Here is a 24,257-nt window from a genome sequence, read left to right as displayed (position 1 = left end):
TTCTACAGGGAAACAAGGTGTGTGATCAAAGGGTATTGATCTGGGAACCAAAATATAATTTAAACTAGATACTTTCTTTAACTCACAGGTATGTTCCTATATTGTGTGGTAAGGTACAATTTAATACACAACAATGTGGCATTTGGAAGGAGTGCACACAGCCCAGATGCCTGCAAATTAAAATTAGCGTTACAGTTAATCTCGTAGTTATGTTTACAATAGGTTTTTATTTTTTTTCCTCGCGCCTGTTCCAAGAAAAAAGATTTGCAATTCAATTATTTGGCAAAATTGGTTTATTTTGGTCTAGTTCCATGGGGGTTACCCACCCCCCCCCCCCTCCCCCCACTGAACAATCACATTTCATGTCCAGCCTGCAGGCCATGTGGAACAGTTGAGGGAGTCATGGATTCAGGCGGCAGCAGGAGCCTTGACAATCAAGTTCACTTCCACGGGGAAATGGTCACTGACTGCGTACGCCTGTGTGACATAGAGCAAAGATTGTAGAACGTTTGGATTCCTGCTTGGCGTACAGAAGATTGCTTCATGACACATATGAGTAGGTACTGTTAAACTGAATAGGCCATCACTTCCCACCAAAGGACTAAGGACAGTACACAGCAGCACATAACCCTTTGGAAAACAACTTATTGTCACTTCTTCATAAACTAGCTATAATGAGTTAATCAGTGACCTTTAAAGCTGTTATTCTTTGGACTTTGTCACCGGTAGATTCATATTTAGCACACAGACATTAGGATCAATATTCTCCTCTAACTCTTCACCACTAAAATAAATAAACAATATTCCAAAATGTCCAACTGTTCCGGTGTCTTGTTGACAGTTTGTTGGACCTCTGCCTACAACAATAACAACAGTGATGTCACAATGCACTGACCACACCCCCTGAGTACAGTCCTTCATCACTGCTGCAAGGTGAAAACATGGCCGGTGTTAATTGCTCTTTATTCTACTAAATTATTCTTTATGAAGGGAAATATCAAGGAGCATTTAAACTTGAGTTATTTTTTTTACCAGACTTTGGCTGAGACTCATGTCCGCCATGTAGTCATAGATCTTGGCACTGCCGTGCACCACTCCCTCCATCATGTCAGTAGTGACCACAATCCTGCAAAAACAGGAAGAGGGATGGAATTAAATAGTGCCTGTGTGTGTGTGTGTGTGTGTGTGTGTGTGAGTGAGTGTGTGTGTATGATTGTGTACCTGTCGTAAGGGCAGTCGGAGTTTGACACCGTTGTGTCGGCGTCGTCGGTGATCAGCCAATGGAAGCTCTTGTCGGTGAAGAGGCGGATCTTTGGCCAATCAGAACGCGTCACATAACTGCAACCTGCGTTGAAGTCACCCAGCAGCAGAATGTCCTGTATGAGAAAGGGAGAGTGCAATGGTTTATCCACTCTGATCCCCATCTATCCATCCATCCATCTATCTATATATCCACCCATATATCTATCTATCTATCTATCTATCTATCTATCTATCTATCTATCTGTCTATCTGTCTGTCTGTCTGTCTGTCTGTCTGTCTGTCTGTCTGTCTGTCTGTCTGTCTGTCTGTCTGTCTGTCTGTCTGTCTGTCTGTCTGTCTGTCTGTCTGTCTGTCTGACTGAATGTGTGTCTGTCAGTCTGTCTATCTATCTTACTAACTGTCTATCTGTCTGTGTCTGTCTGTGTGTCACTGTCTATCTAACTATCTTTGCACATTTTCCCCCTAAATAATAATTAAGAGAATTTTACATTGGTGTTCCAGCGGTTGCGGACATCAGCCACCACATCATAGAGAGCATTGACTTCCACCACAGCAGAGTCTGGAGAGGTGTGCTGTGGGATCAGGACAAATTTCTCCGAAGCTGGAACATATAGGGAGGGAGGAAGGAGGAGTGAATGGCAACAAGTTATTACTACATTTCAAATGTTTGCAGGACAGGACTGTTTGGCTGCGACATCCTCTATGGTAGTAAGTCAACCATTTTTAAAGTGGCATCAGTTCTCACGTGATGACCTACTATGTACATTATGAGCAACACTCATCATTCACCGGTGTATTTGGAGGAGAACATGACGACAAAGGGCTCTCTGCTGAAGATGTCTGTCCTGTCGTTGTAGGTGTAGTTTTTAACCACGGACACAGTCTGCTCCCTGAACAGGAAAGATACACATTTTTACTGATGATACTTTTACATCAGTAGGATCTTTAAAGGTGATATGAGAAAACTTTTTAATATTTCTGAAACAGTCACATTTTTCCTCTGGTGATCATGAATGACATATAACAGCAAACATGACCATCAATGCAAAGAATTATATTTTTTATAGTTTTCTTAATGCCTTTGTCATGGATACACTCACCCAGGAACAATAGCTGGTATGTTAAAATCACTACTGCTTTTGTCCAAAGGCGGTGCAAGAATGAATCCAAACTGAAAGTCCCTCAGAGCACCTTTAATGCTCTACATGCTACTTCACTTGTATTTACACAAGAAATGGATCTTATAGTGATCAGAGGAAAGAGAAAGCGCAGAGCTGACGAAAATAAAGCTCTAAAAAAGAGAAATATTTCCGTTTTTGGTTTGCTGATGTGGGGCTGGTTTTGCCTTTGTGCGTACCTGTAGAGGAAGAGATATCTCTCCTTATAGGTCGAGCGACCCAGAGGCTCACTGACGACGTGACCGTACCTGAACTGATTGGTACCTCTGGGAAAACACACACACACACATATATATATTTATACAGTGAAAGGCATTGTTTTTATAATTTATCACAGGGGTGTCCAAACTACGGCCCGCGGGTCCAACTGCGGCCCGCGGCCCGCTTTTTATTGGCCCGCGGCCGTTTTTAAAAATATAATTTTTTTTTGCATTTCGTAGTTAAAGCGGCTACGAGTAACATTTAAATATCTTTTAAACAGCCTCATGTTTCCTCTCATAATCGTAAATTACCTTTAACAGCAAACGAGACCATCAGTGCAAAGAAAGACGTTTTTATATAGTTTGTATTGCTGCATTTGATCTGGTCGTACACCCAGTCCGATTTTCGGTTCACGCGTGCATGCTCTATGGTCACAGATTTCAGTGTGGCGCAGGAACGTGAATTGAGAAGCCTATCCCTCCTGGTGAGGGAAGGGGAGCGGGAGCCTTGTTTGAGACAGTTGTTTGTCGTCATAATGACTGATAACGGGGCTGAACCATAAAAGAAAAAAAAGAAAATGCAATGAAGAAAAGCTAAAAGGGAGAGTGATAGTCGGGCGGGAGGGCGTTGCCAAGCAACGTATACACAATTTCACGCAGCGAAACTAGACTGCAGTGTTTACTCCTAAATGAATGAGCGGTAGCCTACTAAAACAAAGTTTACTTTGCCTCACCAGCATCATCAGATGACCATTATTCATCGGAAATAGTCATTATTTACAACATAAACACATTACCTCATCGTGATCCATACTAACTGCCATCTCTCGTTCATTCGCTTTGTGTGAGGACACGGGGACTCGTTCAGCTCCGTGAGAGGTGACAATGCATCAACTCATTGCAATCAGGTGTGTTTAGCACTTACTGGCATTAGTTGATGCTGTGTCACCCATAGACTCACGGAGCCGAAAAGAGTCCGGTGCCCTCACACTTTCAACACACGGACACGCACCATATTGCTTCCTGATTATTTGACTCTTGCACTCCCTGCACGAGCTACAAAAAAACAGCTTCACGACAGCTGGCGTCGTAATAATACTACCGCTTTTGTTCAAAGGTGTCGCCAACGTGCCGACTTACTCGTAGTAGCTTTAACCCACTAGTGCAGGGGTGTCAAAACTGATTGATTGGCCCATGGCACATTTTAAAAATGTAATATACAGGCATGCAAACTCGTCACCTTTCGGCGAAATTCGCCGTTTTGAAAACAAAATTGGCCACTTGTGTGATTCGTGGAGATCCGTCGAGAAAATATTTTTTGGGGGAGGGGGGGGGGGGGGTCCGATGGCCGCACGTGAGTCCTTGTCGCGGCTGCTTATACATTCTCAATGGAGAGGCGAGCGGGCAGAGAGATGGAGAAGCGAGCGGGCAGAGAGAAGGTGCAGCGTTCTGTCAGGCGGCACGACAAGCGGGCGCACTGCACTCCCTCTGAACTTTCGCTTCCGTGCTGCTCGTCAAACGCATGCGCGCGCTCGTGGGATCCTCCGCCCGTCACTGCACACGGGGAGCCCAACGCGAAGCCGCGCTGCCAACTGACAGCGCGAGCGGAAAGTCGCCTACCATCTGAAACGGCCGAGCACGAGCCCAGAGACGAGAATTTTTCGCCAGTTGTGTTGATACATTGTATTGATATAGCCTAGCCGAAAGAAGTCCCGACGGAGTCGACTGGAAAGCCCAAAAAATACATGACTGAGGTAAGAGTACAAATTAGAGGGAAAAAAAAAGTTACATTCTGTTAACGTTAGTAGGCCTACATGTAGTCTATAGATAATTAGCCAGACATTCAGTCAGTGACAGACAGCTATGGTACAAGATAACAGCTTGAGCTATGTTTACAACATTGCTAAAATTAGCTTAACTAACTAACAATGCTTTCCTTACTTTCAGAATGAATGATTTAGAACAGAAAGATGCATTGGTAGTCAAGCAGGTGGATGCAGGCATAAAGTGCAGTTGGAACTGGTCATGGCTAAAATTAGAGGCAAAAATTGAGGTCAAAGGAGCAGAGCACACATTCCCATTAGTGGATGTCTTCAAAAAAATCAATAAAACAGGTTTGGCAAGGTGTATTCTTTGCCAAAAAGAAATTAATTATGCAAACAAGGGCAGCCATGCTTTGCTAGCACATTGCAAAACAGAACTTCACAAGAAGAAAGTCTATAATATAACTACAACGCACAGTGTGGCCCCTAGCTTTCTACCTAAGTCTGAAGCATCCACCTCAGCTTTACAGCAAGGTCCTGAGAACATCAGACAGCGAAGTCAGGCAATACTTCCCACACCCACTGTGAACCGCATAGCAAATGCAGAGGTAGGTGTAGGTAGGCCTATTAGTTCAGCACAGGCAGTGTCACTACTTGGGCATAACATATACTACCTGCTTTTCTAAATATCTTGGCATCTGGTTAGATGATAAACTCACTTTTAATTTTCATATAAAAAATCTTGTTTGTTGAATTTGTTTGAACTCGACGTCATTGAAAATGAGGGTCACCCCTCAATTGGTCTCTCGAGGATAAATAAAAGTTAAATGAAAAATGAAATTAAAAATATTTCATAATTTCTGTTCTAGGCCATGGTTCTTGGAGTGATAGCGGAGCATTCTCTCCCATTTGCTATTGCTCCAGTAATTGTTGAGCTGGCCCAGACACTTGCTTTAGACAAAGTGGCTTTGCAGGGAATAAAGCTATCTCGGACAGCGGCAGCATACAAAATGGTCCATGGCCTAGGGCGAACCTTCACTGAGAGGACCTTCTCCAACCTGAGAAGATTTCCTTTTTCCCTAAATTTGGACGAGAGTACATCAAACAACAAGAAAAAGGTTGGTCTCATATTAAATTGCAAGATACATTGCAATAGTGCTGTCAAATTATTACAATATTTATGTCATGGTCTGTCTGTCTTGTCTTGTTTTGGTGGTGTCCCTGCGTTCCTGTTTTATTTTGGTATTTCTGTCTTGTTCCTCCCCATATCCTGTCAAGTTTCCCTCCTGTTTGATTACTCCTAATGTGTTACACCTGTCCCTCGTTGCCTACCCTGTCTAGTGTGTGTGTATTTAACTCTCTGTGTTTCTTTGTTCCCTGTCTGAGCATTGTACCTGTTGGTGAGTCTGTCCCTGTATGTTTCCTGTGTTCCATGTGCCTTGACTTGACTTGTTGCCTTTTTTGCACAAACTTCTAGTTTAAATCGTATATTATAATAATTGTACATTTGATTCACAACTTTTACATTTGGTTTGATTTGAAGGTCCTCTCCATGCTCGTCAGCTACTATCATGACGACTTCAGGAAGGTGATGGTGGAGCATTTGGGGTCCCTGGAGGTCGTAAAAGTGAACGCCGCTGCCTTGGAGAAGGTGCTTCGCGACTTCTTTGCGCAAAACAAAATACCATGGAAACATCTTGTTAGCATGCTTATGGACTCATGTGCGGTCATGAGGGGCAGCAAGACCGGCCTTGAAAAAAGGATCCTGCAGCACTGTCCAACCATGCTTGATATTGATGGCGACTCCTGTCACCACATACACAACGCAGCAAAAAAGTTTACAGAGCCCTTTGACTACTACCTTGAGCAGCTGTTCAATGATCTGCAGACGGACCATCAGTGGTCTCCTGATCAGGTAAAAAGAAATGTAAAGTTTTTAATTTATTTATTCATCAGATAACTGATTTTATTTATTTTTTATACAAATCTATCTATTTAATAAGTTCTCTTTTTATCAGGTGATGTACCTCAAGGAGGTATGTCAAATTCTGAACATCCCTGCCTCCAACCCTCAGAGGGGCTTTGTATCACATCGTTGGCTCTCTGCATATGATGCTTGCATGGCAACCTACGCAATGCTGCCAGCATACAAGGTTCTCTATTTTGGATTTCTGTCTGCAGAAGACAAGGACCTTTACAAAGAACCTCTGGAAAGTATATACACAAAGTACACTGTCAATCCTACTGCAAGGGCCAGAATTAAAACCCTACATGAGGACCTCAGCCGAAAAGGTGAATTCTACTTTAAGAATTGAGTCATCTACATCATGGTTAGCTTTAACTTATTGCCACTCAAATTAATGATTCTCTTTTCACAGGCATGACACAGCAAGGGAAAGACAGGAAGAAAAGGGTCTGTCGAAAGGTGTGGCATGAGGAGACTACAACGCTACTGCAGCTCAGCGTTTACATGGGTGTATTGGCTATCCTGAAGGAATATGTTATGGTTTTCCAGGTAGGTGTATACTTTTGTTACAGATTACTGAAACTGTGTAACCAATTATGTTTCTTCCATTTAACAACAGTTTGTTTTACCTACACAGGGTAGCCAGACATTGGTGCACAAACTGCATGACAAGCAGTTTGAGCTGTTGCTGGCTTTTTTGGCTTGCTTCATAAAAGGGGAACACATAACTCAAATGTCTCCCAGGGCTCTGGGAGAGATGGTTCTGGAGGAGAACATGCTGCTGCCTACCAGGGAGTTCTATGTTGGACAGGAAGCAGACGCATTCAGGACCAGGAATCCCAATCATGCGGTTAGTACCCTGCACTATAAAAACAATTGGTACTTCACTTTTTATCCTGATAGTTTTTTTTGTTGATGTATAGTAATTGTTTTGTGGTGTACTATGTTTCAGCTGCTAGAACCATTCCTCAAACAAGTGAGAACAGCCTACACCACCACTGCTGTCTACATGCAGAAAAAACTTCCATTGTCCAGCCGGACACTGATTGCCCTGTCTTCTCTGGACCCACTTCTAAGAGGCCACTCACAGGCAACCATCCAGCTAAAGAGGTTGGGTGGAATGCTAGACCACCTTTTACCAGCTGTCAATGACATCCACAAGGAAATCCTTCTGTACAACATCGATCTTAACATGCCCACGTTCAAGGAGGGAGACAGCATGGTGGAGTGGTGGGGTCATGTCTTTGACAACGGACCTAAGTACCCAGCCCTTAGTGCAATGGTAAAATGTGCCCTCTCCATCTTTCATGGACCCAGAGTGGAATCATCTTTCAGCCTGATGAATGAAATCCTTGACCCCAGAAGTGGAAACATGAAAATATCAACATTCGGTGCCATCCAAACAGTCAAGTATACCCTCCAGTCCAGGGAGAAGACGGCTGTGGAGCTGTTCAAAAGGGAGGATGTGAGGTACGGGGAGGTGGACCGCACACTCTGTAAGAACATCCGGTCTGCAGGAAGCACTGACAAACTCCAGAGACGGCAGAATATGCTAGAAAAGCAAAGGCAGCAGATTGAGTATGGCTCCCAAGCATCAGGAAGTGCTTCCTTGAGCAAAAGGCAGAAGGCTGAGGAAGAGAAGAGAGCAAGACTGAGGCATGCTGCAAAACAGCGAAAGCGGGCCCTTGAGACACTGGTCCAGGCCAAGAAGAAAAAGAAATAGAAAAAATAGCATACTCCTATTGCCCTGTCCTCCCACCTCATGTTATTCATCTTGCAGAGTATTAACTTTGTAATAAGTTATGTATCTTGCACATAATAAATGAATACTTTGTTCGTAATTGAGCGCAATCCTGTAATTTTTTAACTTGTGACTAACCCTAATACAAAATGTGGATTTTGTAGCTTATATTTCAAAAAGAAACTCCCCGGAGTATAACCTTGGAACCCCCTAGTGGGTCTGTGATTTTCTCAGCGCACGCATCACTCACCTTTTTCACCCCGAGGCAGTTTGCATGCCTGAATATAATATGGCCCTTTTAATTTTTAAATAATTTAAATGCACTCATTATATTACAGAGAAATATGTCCCATAAAAGAAAAAGAGCACCAAGCCCATCCCAGAGGATCCTGCATGAAACATTTTTTTAATTAATATTATCATGGAAAATCCATGTGTCCTTCTCCAATAGCTTCTAATTCATCTGACACAGTGTCTCCATTTTTATTCATACAAAATTCTTCGGATTTAGCCTCTTAATTTCCCTCTCAAAGTACACCAGATTCAAGCATTTCACTTTAAAAACTTTAAAAAATCTCACGGGGGGGGGGCATACCCCGGACCCCCCTACGAGGGTCGGGATCCCGACTGGCTACTATTTTCACCCAGCTGGACATTGAACGCAAAAAAGGAAAACACTGGGTGTATCAATGGCATTTAACAAGAGAGGGGATGTGTCTGTTTAATGTGCAAGAAAAGTGTTGCCGTGAAGAAGGATTACAATTGACGAAGACACTATGAAACTAAACATCAGAGCAGCTACATGTCCTGATAAATGTGTTATTTTTGCGAAGTGGCCCGGCCCTTCGTAGATTTTTCTGTATGTGGCCCTCAGTGAAAAAAGTTTGGACACCCCTGATTTATCATAATGAGCTCCATGCAGTGTATTCTCTTCACGAGGTGTGTGGGTAGTCTCACTTGTTGACATGCTCCATGAGTCTTTTGGTTGCAGACAAATCGTAGTCTCTGACCTCCTGGATGAGTATGACGTCATAGCGGTGGACAATCTGAAAACCAAAAATCAACAAATAGTCACGTTATTCTTTTTCCCAGCATAAATACACAGTCTGTGTCCATTATTGTTCATTATCATTGGTCTGTGTCCTTTATGGTACAATTAGTGAAGGGGCACTCCACTAACTTTACACATAAAAGCTCACTGGTCAATGGGAAGTACTAGTCAGCCTGTGCACATTTGTATAATGACTCAAGTGTCTATGGAGGAGAATAATGTCCTCTGGGTTATAAACTGGGGACATGGGATTTGAGAGTCATGGGCATTTACCACGCAAGGAGGGTCTGAAGAAATTCTCAAATGTCTAATGATGCATTGTGGGAAATGTAGGCTCTGGTTTTTGCAGCTTGACCTATAAGGACTTAAATTGAAAGCAGCTTATTCTCTATGGAGGTGAAACACAAGTATAGCTGGAGTGCCCCTCTGCACAATACAATATTCAAACTAAAGTTGATCCATTATTATATTTCCTAATGTGCTACCAACCCAGGGCTGTACAGTGCGACAGTTTTGATCGCATTTGCTACTGATCACGTGCAATGATGAATACAAGTCCACTCACACCGTGCTGATGAGCAGACGCTGTGTCTTTGAAACACAGAGGAGCGCTGCACAACACTGCTTAGAGGGCTCTACATTAACACTCCAAATTCGGGTAAATGTAGTCTTAGGCAAGTAAGTTATTGAGTCCACCCTCCACTTTGGCTGGTGAAAGATGTGTGCTCGGGACCTGTGGACTTCTAGCGTCTAATAAACTTCACCAACGGTAATAACCGGAAATAGACGTCGCGCACTTAAGTTAGCGCATGTGCAAACAGAACATTTCCTGTGCGCCTTCACATTAAAAGCATGTTACTAGCCAAACGTCAGTTTACTTTTTTGAAGCCGGTAAGAACAGGAAGTTTGCGCTTCTCAGCCCTGCAGTGCGCTAATTTGAAAGGCAACTCATTCAGCTGCAGAGAGCAGTCAACAGTAGTCTATTTAAACAAAGTTTGAAATAACTGATAAGCCACTGAAGAACAACTCCCAACACATTCACAACAACCTATTTAACTTATCCTAAATTGTACCAATATGTATACTTAATTATCTAATAGGCTATATGTTTTAAAGTTAGGTTTTAATTAACAGAAGGACATTTACCAAAAATGTTTATTATTATGAATATAATAATGATATGTATATACAAAAAATACACTCAACAAAAATATAAACGCAACACTTTTGTTGTTGCTCCCATTTTTCATGAGATGGACTTAAAGATCTAAAATTCATTCCAGATACACAATATTACCATTTCTCTCAAACATTGTTCACAAATCTGTCTAAATGTGTGATAGTGAGCACTTCTGCTTTGCTGAGATAATCCATCCCACCTCACAGGTGTGCCACATCAAGATGCTGATCTGACATCATGATTAGTGCACAGGTGTGCCTTAGACTGTCCACAATAAAAGGCCACTCTGAAATGTGCATTTTTTTTTGCTTTATTGGGGGTCTGGGGACTCAGAACCAGTCAGTGTCTGGTGTGACCACCATTTGCCTCATGCAGTGCAACACATCTTCTTCGCATCGAGTTTATCAGATTGTCAATTGTGGCCTGTGGAATGTTGGTCCACTCCTCTTCAATGGCTGTGCGAAGTTGCTGGATATTAGTGGGATGTGGTGCACACTGTCGTATACGCCGGTCAAGCACATCCCAAACATGCTCAATGGGTGACATGTCCGGTGAGTATGCTGGCCATGCAAGAACTGGGACATTTTCAGCTTCCAAGAATTGTGTACAGATCCTTGCAACATGGGGCCGTGCATTATCTTGCTGAAACGTGAGGTGATGTTCATGGATGTATGGCACAACAATGGGCCTCAGGATCTCATCACGGTATCTCTGTGCATTCAAAATGCCATCAATAAAATGCACCTGTGTTCTTCGTCCATAACAGATGCCTGCCCATACCATAACCCCACCACCACCATGGGCCACTCGATCCACAACATTGACATCAGCAAAGCGCTCACCCACACGACGCCACACACGCTGTCTGCCATCTGCCCTGAACAATGTAAAACGAGATTCATCCGTGAAGAGAACACCTCTCCAACGTGCCAGACGCCATCGAATGTGAGCATTTGCCCACTCAAGTCTGTTACGGCGACAAGCTGGAGTCAGGTCAAGACCCCGATGAGGACGACGAGCATGCAGTTGAGCTTCCCTGAGATGGTTTCTGACAGTTTGTGCAGAAATTGTTTGGTTATGCAAACCAATTGTTTCAGCAGCTGTCTCAGTGGCTGGTCTCAGACGATCTTGGAGGTGAACCTGCTGGATGTGGAGGTCCTGGGCTGGTGTGGTTACACGTGGTCTGCGGTTGTGAGGCCGTTTGGATGTACTGCCATATTCTCTGAAACGCCTTTGGAGACGGCTTATGGTGGAGAAATGAACATTCAATGCACGAGCAACAGATCTGGTTGACATTCCTGCTGTCAGCATGCCAATTGCACGCTCCCTCAATGCTTGTGGCATCTGTGGCATTTTGCTGTGAGACAAAACTGCACATTTCAGGGTGGTCTTTTATTGTGGACAGTCTAAGGTACACCTGTGCACTAATCATGATGTCAGATCAGCATCTTGATGTGGCACACCTGTGAGGTGGGATGGATTATCTCAGCAAAGCAGAAATGCTCACTATCACACATTTAGACAGATTTGTGAACAATGTTTGAGAGAAATGGTAATATTGTGTATCTGGAATGAATTTTAGATCTTTAAGTCCATCTCATGAAAAATGGGAGCAAAAACAAAAGTGTTGCGTTTATATTTTTGTTGAGTGTAGATATTCATTTTATGGGGAGAAATAATTCTGAATCAGCAAAAAATTGCAATTGTTAGATTATATTATTTTGTCTAAATTACAATCAGTGCACCCCTATTCATTTTTCTACAATTATTACTGCACACACTAGGATATGACATTAATTGAGAATTTCAAATGAGACAGGCTAAAAAGGTAATTAGAGCGAAATGCATGGGTTAAGGTTATGCAAGTTTTCGATCATACTTTGTGTGCTACTGAATTTATTTTTGTGCTACTGATTTTTTTTGCTTGCTAGCACCAGTGCTACCACCTAAAAAAATAAGCGTTCAGCCCTGCAACCTATTTCAATGGAAGGGATGCCAAATATCCGTCATGCATGTCGCCTTTATTTCAAATATTAGATATTTGTGATGAGATACAGTCTAATAAAAAACATAAACAATGGATGCATGAATTCAGTTTCAGACCGTGCTGATGATGTTCATCAGAGTTGCGTTGGAGGACTTCTTGTCTCCAAATGACTTGATGTTGAAGGCACCAATCAGCAGAGAGGAGGACAGATGCAGCAGGGCCAAAAACAGCCCCAGAGCACATAGCAAACGCATCCTGCACCCTGCACAACAGAGGTTAAGACAAAAAACCTTTTAAAAAAATACCACTAACGACATGACTGACTTTTTTGTTTCCATTTTAACCTGCAATTTTTATTTTATTTGCTTCTTTTATTAGCTTTTAAATGTTTTATAATGTGTTTTATGTATTCTAATCTTGCCTCTGTAAAGCACTTTGAGTGGCCTTGTGTCTGAATTGTGCTATATAAATAAACTTGCCTTGCTTTGCCTTGACTGTTATAGCAATTTAGAATTAGAAATCTTGATTATTTGACACAGAGACAGTTAGCGTGGTGTAATAGTTTGCGGGGGCTGTGCTGTTATACTGCTTGTCACACACTGTGGGAGCTAGAGACGGTCTCAACACCTGTGCCACCTGGACACATGAGAACAGGCCCTGATGCTGGCTGTTTGTTTAACTACAGGTCGACAAACTGAACATGCCAGTTGGGCCGAAGATGTAAAAGAAAATTCGGACATTGAAAGCAGAAGCTGTAGTGTGGGGATTTTTCTGTTATGGTAATCCTGCTCACACTGCCGCTGTGTGCTACATGGTGTCAGCCAGAGTAAAATGATGACCTGCGTCACAGTAACATACAGCACCGTATTTGAGAAATGGAATGAAAAATGAAGGAGACCCTATCACGCTAAACAACAGAGGTGTGTAGTATATTATTTTTAACAATTCATCCATATTACTTGTGCTGTTTTTATGTGTGTAAAGAAGAGTCGAGGTGCATATCTACCTGCTTTTTGTGAGTCTCCGCGCTTGGAGAAGTTGGACCTGTTACAAGCAGAGAACAGAGCCTTTGCTTGTGTGGAAGGGCTACAGGCAGCTTTTCTGATCGCATTGACCGATAGTGTCTCTCGGGAGGTTTTTATTTACCTGTAAGAACATGTGACCAGGTCTGGCTGGGGAGGGGTGGAGAGAGGAAGTGTGTTGTGTGATGGAGGTCCTCAGTGCAAAGGAATTTTTGTTCATTACGGCTTGTTAATATTGATATGAATGATTAATAATACACCTATTGCCTGTCTTTTGGTTCTTCCTCCTACAAGGTAAAACACACGGGCCAACATGGATTAAGCCATTGTACTTTCAATGGACAATCTCCATTCAAAATTCTATTTAGTCCAGGACAGGGCCTAATCTATGTCTGAGAAACTGGCCCATTGTATGTTACTTTAGTAGTAGCATTTACATATAATACTTTTCTAATGTCAGTGTTTAACATTGTATTACATAGTACGTATAATGTTTATTAACTTCTCATTCTTATATTATAGTGTTAGATTTTTATTGTTGTATTTAACTTGTGGCACTAAGCACATATATGTGCTTATGTATTCAAAATTGAAGAAAAAAAACATTTTCTACATGTGTTTCTATTCTAAATTGGAGCAACTGTAACAAACCGAATTTCCTGCCTGGGGATCAATAAAGTATTTTTGATTCTGACTCGGTTAGTAAAATGCTGGTTATCCAGCCAGAAATCTCAGAAAGATACTTTTACTTATTGCTATGTCTTTCAGAAGCCAAATATACACGTTTTCTCTCAAACAAACTGTATGGACCATTGTATTGGACATAGTTAAAACAGGTGTAAAACGTGTAAACATTGTGTAGAGTGCACACCATCTGTAGACACATCGTAGGTACATCCAGGGCAGTCATTCACCAGTGTAGCCTTAACTCAGCAACCACACAGCAAACGATGTCATACTCAGAAAACAAACAATTTATTCAGGCATATATTGGGTCCTTTTCATGACACAGCTAATTGTAGATGGACATATAGGCTGAGATGTTGTATGGAATGTAAAGCCCACTGAGGCAAATGTCTATTTGTGATATTGGTCTATACAAATAAAACTGATTTGATTTAGATGGTTGTTGGCCACCTTCTGTCTTGTCTCATCATTTAATATGTACCAAGTATTTGAAAAGGACTTACAGTCTAATTCATTCATTTAAGTTAATGTGTAACCCCCTTATCTCCTGTGCATCTTCCCTTGTATCTGTAGAAGGATGCACACCAAGTTTTTAATTTGTTCGCTGTATATATAAAATATTTACACTGTTATTTGTGGTCGTATCTGTGATGGAAGTTCTGTTAAGGTTGGAGGTCAACTCAGGTGGAAGAATATTTCAGGAGACTTGGATTAATTATGAAGCAATATTTATTACAGACTTGGCCAAGGAGAACCGGACTGCAACTCTCGTGACTTGCACTTCAATTCTGACAAACTCATGCTTAGAGCTGTGTTTTAACCTCGTGCTATCTCTACCACCTCCCCGGCTCGGGCACCAAGCGTACCAATGTTTTGGTTCAGAGCTGAACACAGTGAACCATAACATTCTGGAGTCTAAGGAGATGAGACTTTATCTATACAACTGACCTAAGTGTCTCCTAACAGGCTCCAAGGCTGACCTAGAGTCTGAGAGACAGACACACAAGATATAGGCATATGAACTATTAATCTTTACCATTAATATTACAACTAAAGACCCAAAATTCCCTCACAGTATCTATCAGTTTAAGTTGTTCTTGTGGTCGGAATATGTCACTAACTGTAATCAACTTTAAATTATTTCAAATATTGCTGACTTTGTTTACATACAGTGCTGCTTGAAAGTTTGTGAACCCCTTGAGCCTTTTGGAATTTTATTTATTTTAACCATTATTAATTAATTATTCATTAATTACCTAGTAACACATTCCAAGGAGCAGAATGCACTTGAGGTTGCTGCTTCAAATGTTGAGAATATGACAAATATCAGAACGATGGTCTCGGTTACTCTGGATAAACATTGCTCTTGTGTTTAGTAGAAAGTGTAGTAACATTCTTGTAATGCTGCCCGCCATGAATAGCATTTTAATTTTTTTACAAATTTTAAGTGTTACTTAGTTTTCTACAGGGAAACAAGGTGTGTGATCAAAGGGTATTGATCTGGGAACCAAAATATAATTTAAACTAGATACTTTCTTTAACTCACAGGTATGTTCCTATATTGTGTGGTAGGGTACAATTTAATACACAACAATGTGGCATTTGGAAGGAGTGCACACAGCCCAGATGCCTGCAAATTAAAATTAGCGTTACAGTTAATCTCGTAGTTATGTTTACAATAGGTTTTTATTTTTTTTCCTTGCGCCTGTTCCAAGAAAAAAGATTTGCAATTCAATTATTTGGCAAAATTGGTTTATTTTGGTCTAGTTCCATGGGGGTTACAACCCCCACTGAACAATCACATTTCATGTCCAGCCTGCAGGCCATGTAGAACAGTTGAGGGAGTCATGGATTCAGGCGGCAGCAGGAGCCTTGACAATCAAGTTCACTTCCACGGGGAAATGGTCACTGACTGCGTACGCCTGTGTGACATAGAGCAAAGATTGTAAAACATTTGGATTCCTGCTTGGCGTACAGAAGATTGCTTCATGACACATATGATTATGTACTGTTAAACTGAATAGGCCATCACTTCCCACCAAAGGACTAAGGACAGTACACCGCAGCACATAACCCTTAGGAAAACAACTTATTGTCACTTCTTCATAAACTAGCTATAATGAGTTAATCAGTGACCTTTAAAGCTGTTATTCTTTGGACTTTGTCACCGGTAGATTCATATTTAGCACACAGACATTAGGATCAATATTCTCCTCTAACTCTTCACCACTAAAATAAATAAACAATATTCCAAAATGTCCAACTGTTCCGCTGTCTTGTTGACAGTTTGTTGGACCTCTTTCTACAACAATAACAACAGTGATGTCACAATGCACTGACCACACCCCCTGAGTACAGTCCTTCATCACTGCTGCAAGGTGAAAACATGGCCGGTGTTAATTGCTCTTTATTCTACTAAATTATTCTTTATGAAGGGAAATATCAAGGAGCATTTAAACTTGAGTTATTTTTTTTACCAGACTTTGGCTGAGACTCATGTCCGCCATGTAGTCATAGACCTTGGCACTGCCGCGCACCACTCCCTCCATCATGTCAGTAGTGACCACAATCCTACAAAAACAGGAAGAGGGATGGAATTAAATAGTGCCTGTGTGTGTGTTTGTGTGTGTGTGTATGATTGTGTACCTGTCGTAAGGGCAGTCGGAGTGTGACACCGTTGTGTCGGCGTCGTCGGTGATCAGCCAATGGAAGCTCTTGTCGGTGAAGAGGCGGATCTTTGGCCAATCAGAACGTGTCACATAACGGCAGCCTGCGTTGAAGTCACCCAGCAGCAGAATGTCCTGTATGAGAAAGGGAGAGTGCAATGGTTTATCCACTCTGATCCCTACCTAGCCATATATCTATCTATCTATCTATCTATCTATCTATCTATCTATCTATCTATCTATCTATCTATCTATCTATCTGTCTGTCTGTCTGTCTGTCTTACTAACTGTCTATCTATCTGTCTGTGTCTGTCTGTGTGTCACTGTCTATCTAACCCTCTACTGCATGAATTATTTTTTAAACATGATAAAAATATTTCTATGTGTTTTTATTATTGAAAATAGCTTAAATAGAGGAAATATTTGAAAATTAAAAAAAAAAATGTTTTAGGGGGGGTAGTTGATAAATTGTTGCCATATGGCAACAACGCGCAGTCGAGGAAAGTACCATAAAATCACGTTTTTTGTCAAAACGTGATTTTATTGAAAATAAAACAACAAAAAATACATCTTAGATTGTGTAAGATGTATAAACTAATATGTATGCAATTAAATAAATTTAATTTCAATTATTTTGGATTGTGTATGGTAATGAAAACATCGTAGACACCTGTGATAAGACCATGGGACATGATTTTCTTCATCTAGAATAGTGCATATGCCTATGTAAGTCAATGGCAGTCCAATAGGTTGAATACACCAAAATCACCTCCAATTCGCATATTGTTGCCATACGGCAACAAATAGATTTGATCACTTTACAAAAAAAGTATTAAATCTAAATTGGTTTTAATGATACAAATTGAAAGATAACTATCCTGAGATAGCATTTACATTTTTTTTATGTTGGAATTTTGCTTTAAATATTGAACAATAAGTCAACTTTGGGAGCCCCCGGGCCATGGCCTCCACTGCTTCAGAAGTCAAAGAAAAAGAGGAGTGGCATTCAGGATATCCTGGTTATCTGATGCCATGAGTTATTTGTTCTTCAAAGTAAAGTCCCCTGTTCAAAACTAATCAAGAATAAAAGGATTTTATAATACAGCCTTTTAGTGAAACTGAGATAAAGTAATTGTTGCCATATGGCAACGCTATGCAGTAGAGGGCTAACTATCTTTGCACATTTTCCCCCTAAATAATAATTAAGAGAATTTTACATTGGTTTTCCAGCGGTTGCGGACATCAGCCACCACATCATAGAGAGCATTGACTTCCACCACAGCAGAGTCTGGAGAGGTGTGCTGTGGGATCAGGACAAATTTCTCCGAAGCTGGAACATATAGGGAGGGAGGAAGGAGGAGTGAATGGCAACAAGTTATTACTACATTTCTAATGTTAGCAGGACAGGACTGTTTGGCTGCGACATCCTCTATGGTAGTAAGTCAACCATTTTTAAAGTGGCATCAGTTCTCACGTGATGACCTACTATGTACATTATGAGCAACACTCATCATTTACCGGTGTATTTGGAGGAGAACATGACGACAAAGGGCTCTCTGCTGAAGATGTCTGTCCTGTCGTTGTAGGTGTAGTTTTTAACCACGGACACAGTCTGCTCCCTGAACAGGAAAGATACACATTTTTACTGATGATACTTTTACATCAGTAGGATCTTTAAAGGTGCTACGAGAAAACTTTTTAATATTTCTGAAACGGTCACATGTTTCCTCTGGTGATCATGAATGACATGTAACAGCAAACATGACCATCAATGCAAAGAATTATATTTTTTATTGTTTTCTTAATGCCATTGTCATGGATACACTCACCCAGGAACAATAGCTGGTATGTTAAAAACACTACTGCTTTTGTCCAAAGGGGGTGCAAGAATGAATCCAAACTGAAAGTCCCTCAGAGCACCTTTAATGCTCTACATGCTACTTCACTTGTATTTACACAAGAAATGGATCTTATAGTGATCAGAGGAAAGAGAAAGTGCAGAGCTGACGAAAATAAAGCTCTGAAAAAGAGAATATTTCCGTTTTTGGTTTGCTGATGTGGGGCTGGTTTTGCCTTTGTGCGTACCTGTAGAGGAAGAGATATCTCTCCTTATAGGTCGAGCGACCCAGAGGCTCACTGACGACGTGACCGTACCTGAACAGATTGGTACCTCTAGGAAAACACACACACACATATATATATTTATACAGTGAAAGGCATTGTTTTTATAATGTATCATAAATCATAATGAGCTCCATGCAGTGTATTCTCTTCACGAGGTGTGTGGGTAGTCTCACTTGTTGACATGCTCCATGAGTCTTTTGGTTGCAGACAAATCGTTGTCTTTGACCTCCTGGATGAGAATGACGTCATAGCGGTGGACAATCTGAAAACCAAAAATCAACAAATAGTCACGTTATTCTTTTTCCCAGCATAAATACACAGTCTGTGTCCATTATTGTTCATTATTATTGGTCTGTGTCCATCAGTGTTATTTTCGTAGACTAAGACTATGAAACTATGTTCGTCAACGAACCTTTTTCATGCATGAAAACTAAATAAAAAGGCAGATATGATGACGAAGACTGAGACGAATATAACTGACACTATAGTCTACTAATAGGAACGAGACGAAACTGTTAGGGCGGGACGAATGGAGAACAGATCCAATCAGAACTGAGGGACAAGTTGGGAAGAAGCAGTGCAAAACAGCGAATGCAACCCTGTGTCAGTGAAAATCGACGGGAGAACGCGCCAGTGTGAGCGGGTGGAGTGAGCCGCTGTGCAGAAAAACTCTGTGGTTTCATGGACAAAATGATAGTCAGGGATATCCTGCCCGTTAACGTTGTCTAGGGGAACGGCTAAGTTCCGCGATCTGTTTGTAGTGGGCTGTGTCTCGAGCTTGACCACACAGAGCCATGTCCCCAAACTGACTGCGCAACTATAGGAATGAACTGTGAAACTGCCGCCTCCCTCCGTTAGTTTCTGTTTTCACCCGAGTAAGTTACAATCAACTCCGACGCATGGACAGCGTTCAATTAAAACCTCTCATTTTATTATCAAAAATGCTTTGATGCAAAAGAAGTCCGAACACACACAGCGGCAGCAGTGTTGCTTAAAGAGGACCTATTATACTACTTTTCTGGTCTTAATTTCTTGTTTTACACTGCTATAGAGCAACCTGACACGAATCACATCACAAAAAACTATGTAGATTTTCGGGAAGCTCTTTCTCTTATTTTGGCGATCCAGCACATCCTGTCAACACTTGAGTGTGTGTGCTTCGGCAATCTCCGCTCCCTCCGCCTGTGCATCGGCCATCTCCGCTACCCTCCCCCCCCCCCCCTCCTGCAAACCCCACTCCGTTGTGATTGGTTACCTTCCTTCCGAAACACTTTCAGTGGCGGGAAGCGCGAGCATGGACCTATAAGGGCGCGAGGCAGACGCGAACAGGGAAGTGACAGCATTACCATACATGGAAACATCCGCGTGGTCACATCACCAATTTTTATGCGACGTCACCAATTATGAAAGGGTAGACCGCTTTAAAGACGTGACTTCTCGACTGGCTAGAATAGTGTTTAGTGCTCTGCACAGACACCCCAGACCGTCAGCAGGGAATACGTCGAAATGCATGTAAGTCATTATTTGATAATTTAGTATGGTTAAGCATGACTATGAATCATCATAACAACGTTTATAGGTCATAAAAGTCAAAAAGCATCATAGGTCCTCTTTAAAGGAAAGCGCTGTTGCTCACTTTTATCAGCACGTAAACTGCGTGCTGCTGCTGCTGCCCAGGGGCGGCCTTAATGATCTCGGGGCCCGTTTCAAGACCTAGTGTGGGGCCCCCCACTTATTTTTTTTATTTTCTTTATTTTTCTGATTATTTTTTATAAATGATGCTTGTGCATGCTCCCCGCAAAAAGTAAAAAGATTTTGAAATCCAGTTGGTTCATATACGGATCATGAGATAATGGGCCCCTGGGCACAGGCTCTTAAAGCCCCCCCTCCCCCCTATCCAGTCAGGTACACTCATTGTATGTGAGATTATTACGAATGAAATAGAATACATGTTTTGTATTACAACCATTACATCTGTGTGTGTATTGCATATTCAAAACTTAATACCATTCAATGAAGAAAAACACTTAGTCGACGAAGTCCGCTGTAGATTTAGTCAACTAAAATCTGCTTATATTTAGCAGACTAAGACTAAAATATTTCAGATGACTAGAATAGGACTAAGACTAAATGGTGTGATATTCAGAAGACTAAGACTAAATCAGAATGTGCTGCCAAAATTAACACTGGTGTCCATTATGGTACAATTAGTGAAGGGGCACTCCACTAACTTTACACATAAAAGCTCACTGGTCATTCAATGGGAAGTACTAGTCACCCTGTGCACAGTTGTATTATGACTCAAGTGTCTATGGAGGAGAATAATGTCCTCTGGGTTATAAACTGGGGACATAGGATTTGAGAGTCATGGGCATTTACCACGCAAGGAGGGTCTGAAGAAATTCTCAAATATCTAATGATGCATTGTGGGAAATGTAGGCTCTGGTTTTTGCAGCTTGACCTATATAAGGACTTAAATTGAAAGCAGCCTCTTCTCTATGGAGGTGAAACACAAGAATAGCTGGAGTGCCCCTCTGCACAATACAATATTCAAACTAAAGTTGATCCATTATTATATTTCCTAATGTGCTACCAACCTATTTCAATGGAAGGGATGCCAAATATCCGTCATGCATATCGCCTTTATTTCAAATATTAGGTATTTGTGATGAGATACAGTGTAATAAAAACATAAACAATGGATGCATGAATTCAGTTTCAGACCGTGCTGATGATGTTCATCAGAGTTGCGTTGGAGGACTTCTTTTCTCCAAATGACTTGATGTTGAAGGCACCAATCAGCAGAGAGGAAGACAGATGCAGCAGGGCCAAAAGCAGACCCAGAGCACATAGCAAACGCATCCTGCACAACAGAGGTTAAGACAAAAAACCTTTTAAAAAAACACCACTAACGACATGACTGTTATAGCAATTTAGAATTAGAAATCTTGATTATTTGACACAGAGACAGTTAGCGTGGTGTAATAGTTTGCGGGGGCTGTGCTGTTATACTGCTTGTCACACACTGTGGGAGCTAGAGTCTCAACACCTGCGCCACCTGGACACATGAGCACAGGCCCTGATGCTGGCTGTTTGTTTAACTACAGGTCGACAAACTGAACATGCCAGTTGGGCCGAGGATGTAAAAGAAAATTGGGACATTGAAAGCAGAAGCTGTAGTGTGGGGATTTTTCTGTTGTGGTAATCCTGCTCACACTGCCGCTGTGTGCTACATGGTGTCAGCCAGAGTAAAATGATGACCTGCGTCACAGTAACATACAGCACCGTATTTGAGAAATGGAATGAAAAATGAAGGAGACCCTATCACGCTAAACAACAGAGGTGTGTAGTATATTATTTTTTACAATGCCTCCATATTACTTGTGCTGTTTTTATGTGTGTAAAGAAGAGTCAAGAGGTGCATATCTACCTGCTTGTTGTGAGTCTCAGCGGTTGGAGAAGTTGGACCTGTTACAAGCAGAGAACAGAGCCTTTGCTTGTGTGGAAGGGCTACAGGCCAACTTTCTGATCGCATTGACCGATAGTGTCTCTCGGGAGGTTTTTATTTACCTGTAAGAACATGTGACCAGGTCTGGCTGGGGAGGGGTGGAGAGAGGAAGTGTGTTGTGTGATGGAGGTCCTCAGTGCAAAGGATTTTTTGTTCATTAGGGCTTGTTAATATTGATATGAATGATTAATAATACACCTATTGCCTGTCTTTTGGTTCTTCCTCCTACAAGGTAAAACGCATGGGCCGACATGGATTAAGCCATTGTACTTTCAATGGACAATCTCCATTCAAAATTCTATTTAGTCCAGGACTAGGCCTAATCCATGTCTGTGAAACTGGCCCATTGTATGTTACATTAGTAGTAGAATTTACATATTATACTTTTCTAATGACAATGTTTAACATTGTATTACATAGTATAATGTTTATTAACTTCTCATTATTGTTGGATTTGTATTGTTGGCTCTAACTTGTGGCACTAAGCACATATATGTGCTTTTATATAAAAAAAATAAATAAAAAAAAAAGCATTTTCTACATGGTTTTCTATTCTAATTTGGAGCAACTGTAACAAACCGAATTTCCTGCCCAGGGATCAATAAAGTATTTTTGATTCTGACTCGGTTAGAAAAAATTGAGAGCAGCTGCCTGGATAAATGACTTTGCTGCATGCTGGTAATCTAGCAAGAAATCTCACAAAGATACTTTTACTTATTGCTATGTCTTTCAGAAGCCAAATATACGTACATGTTTACTCTCAAACAAACTGTATGGACCATTGTATTGGACATAGCTAAAACAGGTGTGAAACGTGTAAACAGTGTGTAGAGTGCACGGCATCTGTAGACACATCGTAGGTACATCCAGGGCAGTCATTCACCAGTGTAGGCTTAACTCAGCAACCACACAGCAAACAATGTCATACTCAGAATACAAAAAAATTATTAAGGCATATATTGGGTCCTTTTCATGACACAGCTAATTGTAGATGGACATATAGGCTGAGATGCTGTATGGAATGTAAAGCCCACTGAGGCAAATGTCTATGTGTGATATTTATTCTTTATTTTTATTTTACTATGGAAAAGGGGTAGGATTAAATAAGTGTATACTTCTTCCTGCTCCTTTTCAGGCATATCTCAGCAATACAGATAATTTGTTTTCTTTTCTTTTTAATTTCTTTTTATGTGAAAACATAATTTTTGTTTATTGTATTTCCATGCTTTTCATTTTGTTTTGTATGTTTGATATGTCTGAAATAAAATTGAATCAAATATTGGTCTATACAAATAAAACTGATTTGATTTAGATGGTTGTTGGCCACCTTCTGTCTTGTGTCATGATTGAATATGTACCAAGTATTTGAAAAGGACTTACAGTGTAATTCATTTAAGTTAATGTGTAACCCCCTTATCTCCTGTGCATCTTCGCTTGTATCTGTAGAATGATGCACACCAAGTTCTTAATTAGTTCGCTGTATATATCAAATATTTACGCTGTTATTTGTGGTCGTATCTATCAGTTTAAGTTGTTCTTGTGGTCGGAATATGTCACTAACTGTAATCAACTTTAAATTATTTAAAATATTGCAAACTTTGTTTAAATATTTTTCTTCTGTCTGCAGCTAGAGATATACCTGTTAAAAGTCTTTAAATTATGTTTTATTATTGATAACTATCGTTTTAATGGGTCAAAGCTCACTGACCTTTTGTACTTTTTTGAGATTGCAGATTATTAACAGGGGCTATTCTTACCTGCAGTGTCTACAGTAGCAATGAGAAGGCGACAGATGGCAGGAATATGAGATAAAGGGAGCTGATTTAGGGTGAACTTTTTGCTGCATTGGGGTTATGTTCACTTAGTTTCACCCCAGAATTGACCTAAAGGCTGTTAGTAAAATAACTTCTAATCTGTTAGA

General features: G+C 41.0%; 2 protein-coding genes across 2 annotated transcripts; both read right to left on the bottom strand.

Annotated features, from left to right (window-relative positions):
• Positions 1 to 408: 408 nt before the first annotated feature.
• On the bottom strand, positions 409 to 12,583 carry LOC307263446 (deoxyribonuclease-1-like; the record flags this gene model as incomplete). The annotated part of the gene is made up of 8 exons (XM_080044594.1): positions 409 to 477; positions 1,033 to 1,126; positions 1,222 to 1,376; positions 1,752 to 1,864; positions 2,053 to 2,153; positions 2,621 to 2,707; positions 9,069 to 9,157; positions 12,446 to 12,583. The coding sequence occupies 8 exons, from the start codon at positions 12,581 to 12,583 to the stop codon at positions 409 to 411; spliced, it is 846 nt and encodes a 281-aa protein (XP_079900720.1).
• A 3,308-nt stretch (positions 12,584 to 15,891) lies between these two features.
• On the bottom strand, positions 15,892 to 21,690 carry LOC307263445 (deoxyribonuclease-1-like; the record flags this gene model as incomplete). Its single annotated transcript, XM_080044593.1, has 8 exons — positions 15,892 to 15,960; positions 16,516 to 16,609; positions 16,685 to 16,839; positions 17,922 to 18,034; positions 18,223 to 18,323; positions 18,790 to 18,876; positions 19,002 to 19,090; positions 21,553 to 21,690. 8 exons carry the CDS (start codon positions 21,688 to 21,690, stop codon positions 15,892 to 15,894), a joined length of 846 nt encoding a protein of 281 aa, XP_079900719.1.
• Between the last annotated feature and the right edge of the window lie 2,567 nt (positions 21,691 to 24,257).

The sequence above is a fragment of the Ammodytes marinus genome (assembly GCF_949987685.1).
Source record: "Ammodytes marinus genome assembly, chromosome: 16".
NCBI lineage: Eukaryota > Metazoa > Chordata > Actinopteri > Uranoscopiformes > Ammodytidae > Ammodytes > Ammodytes marinus.
This window is presented reverse-complemented; position numbering and strand designations above follow the sequence as displayed.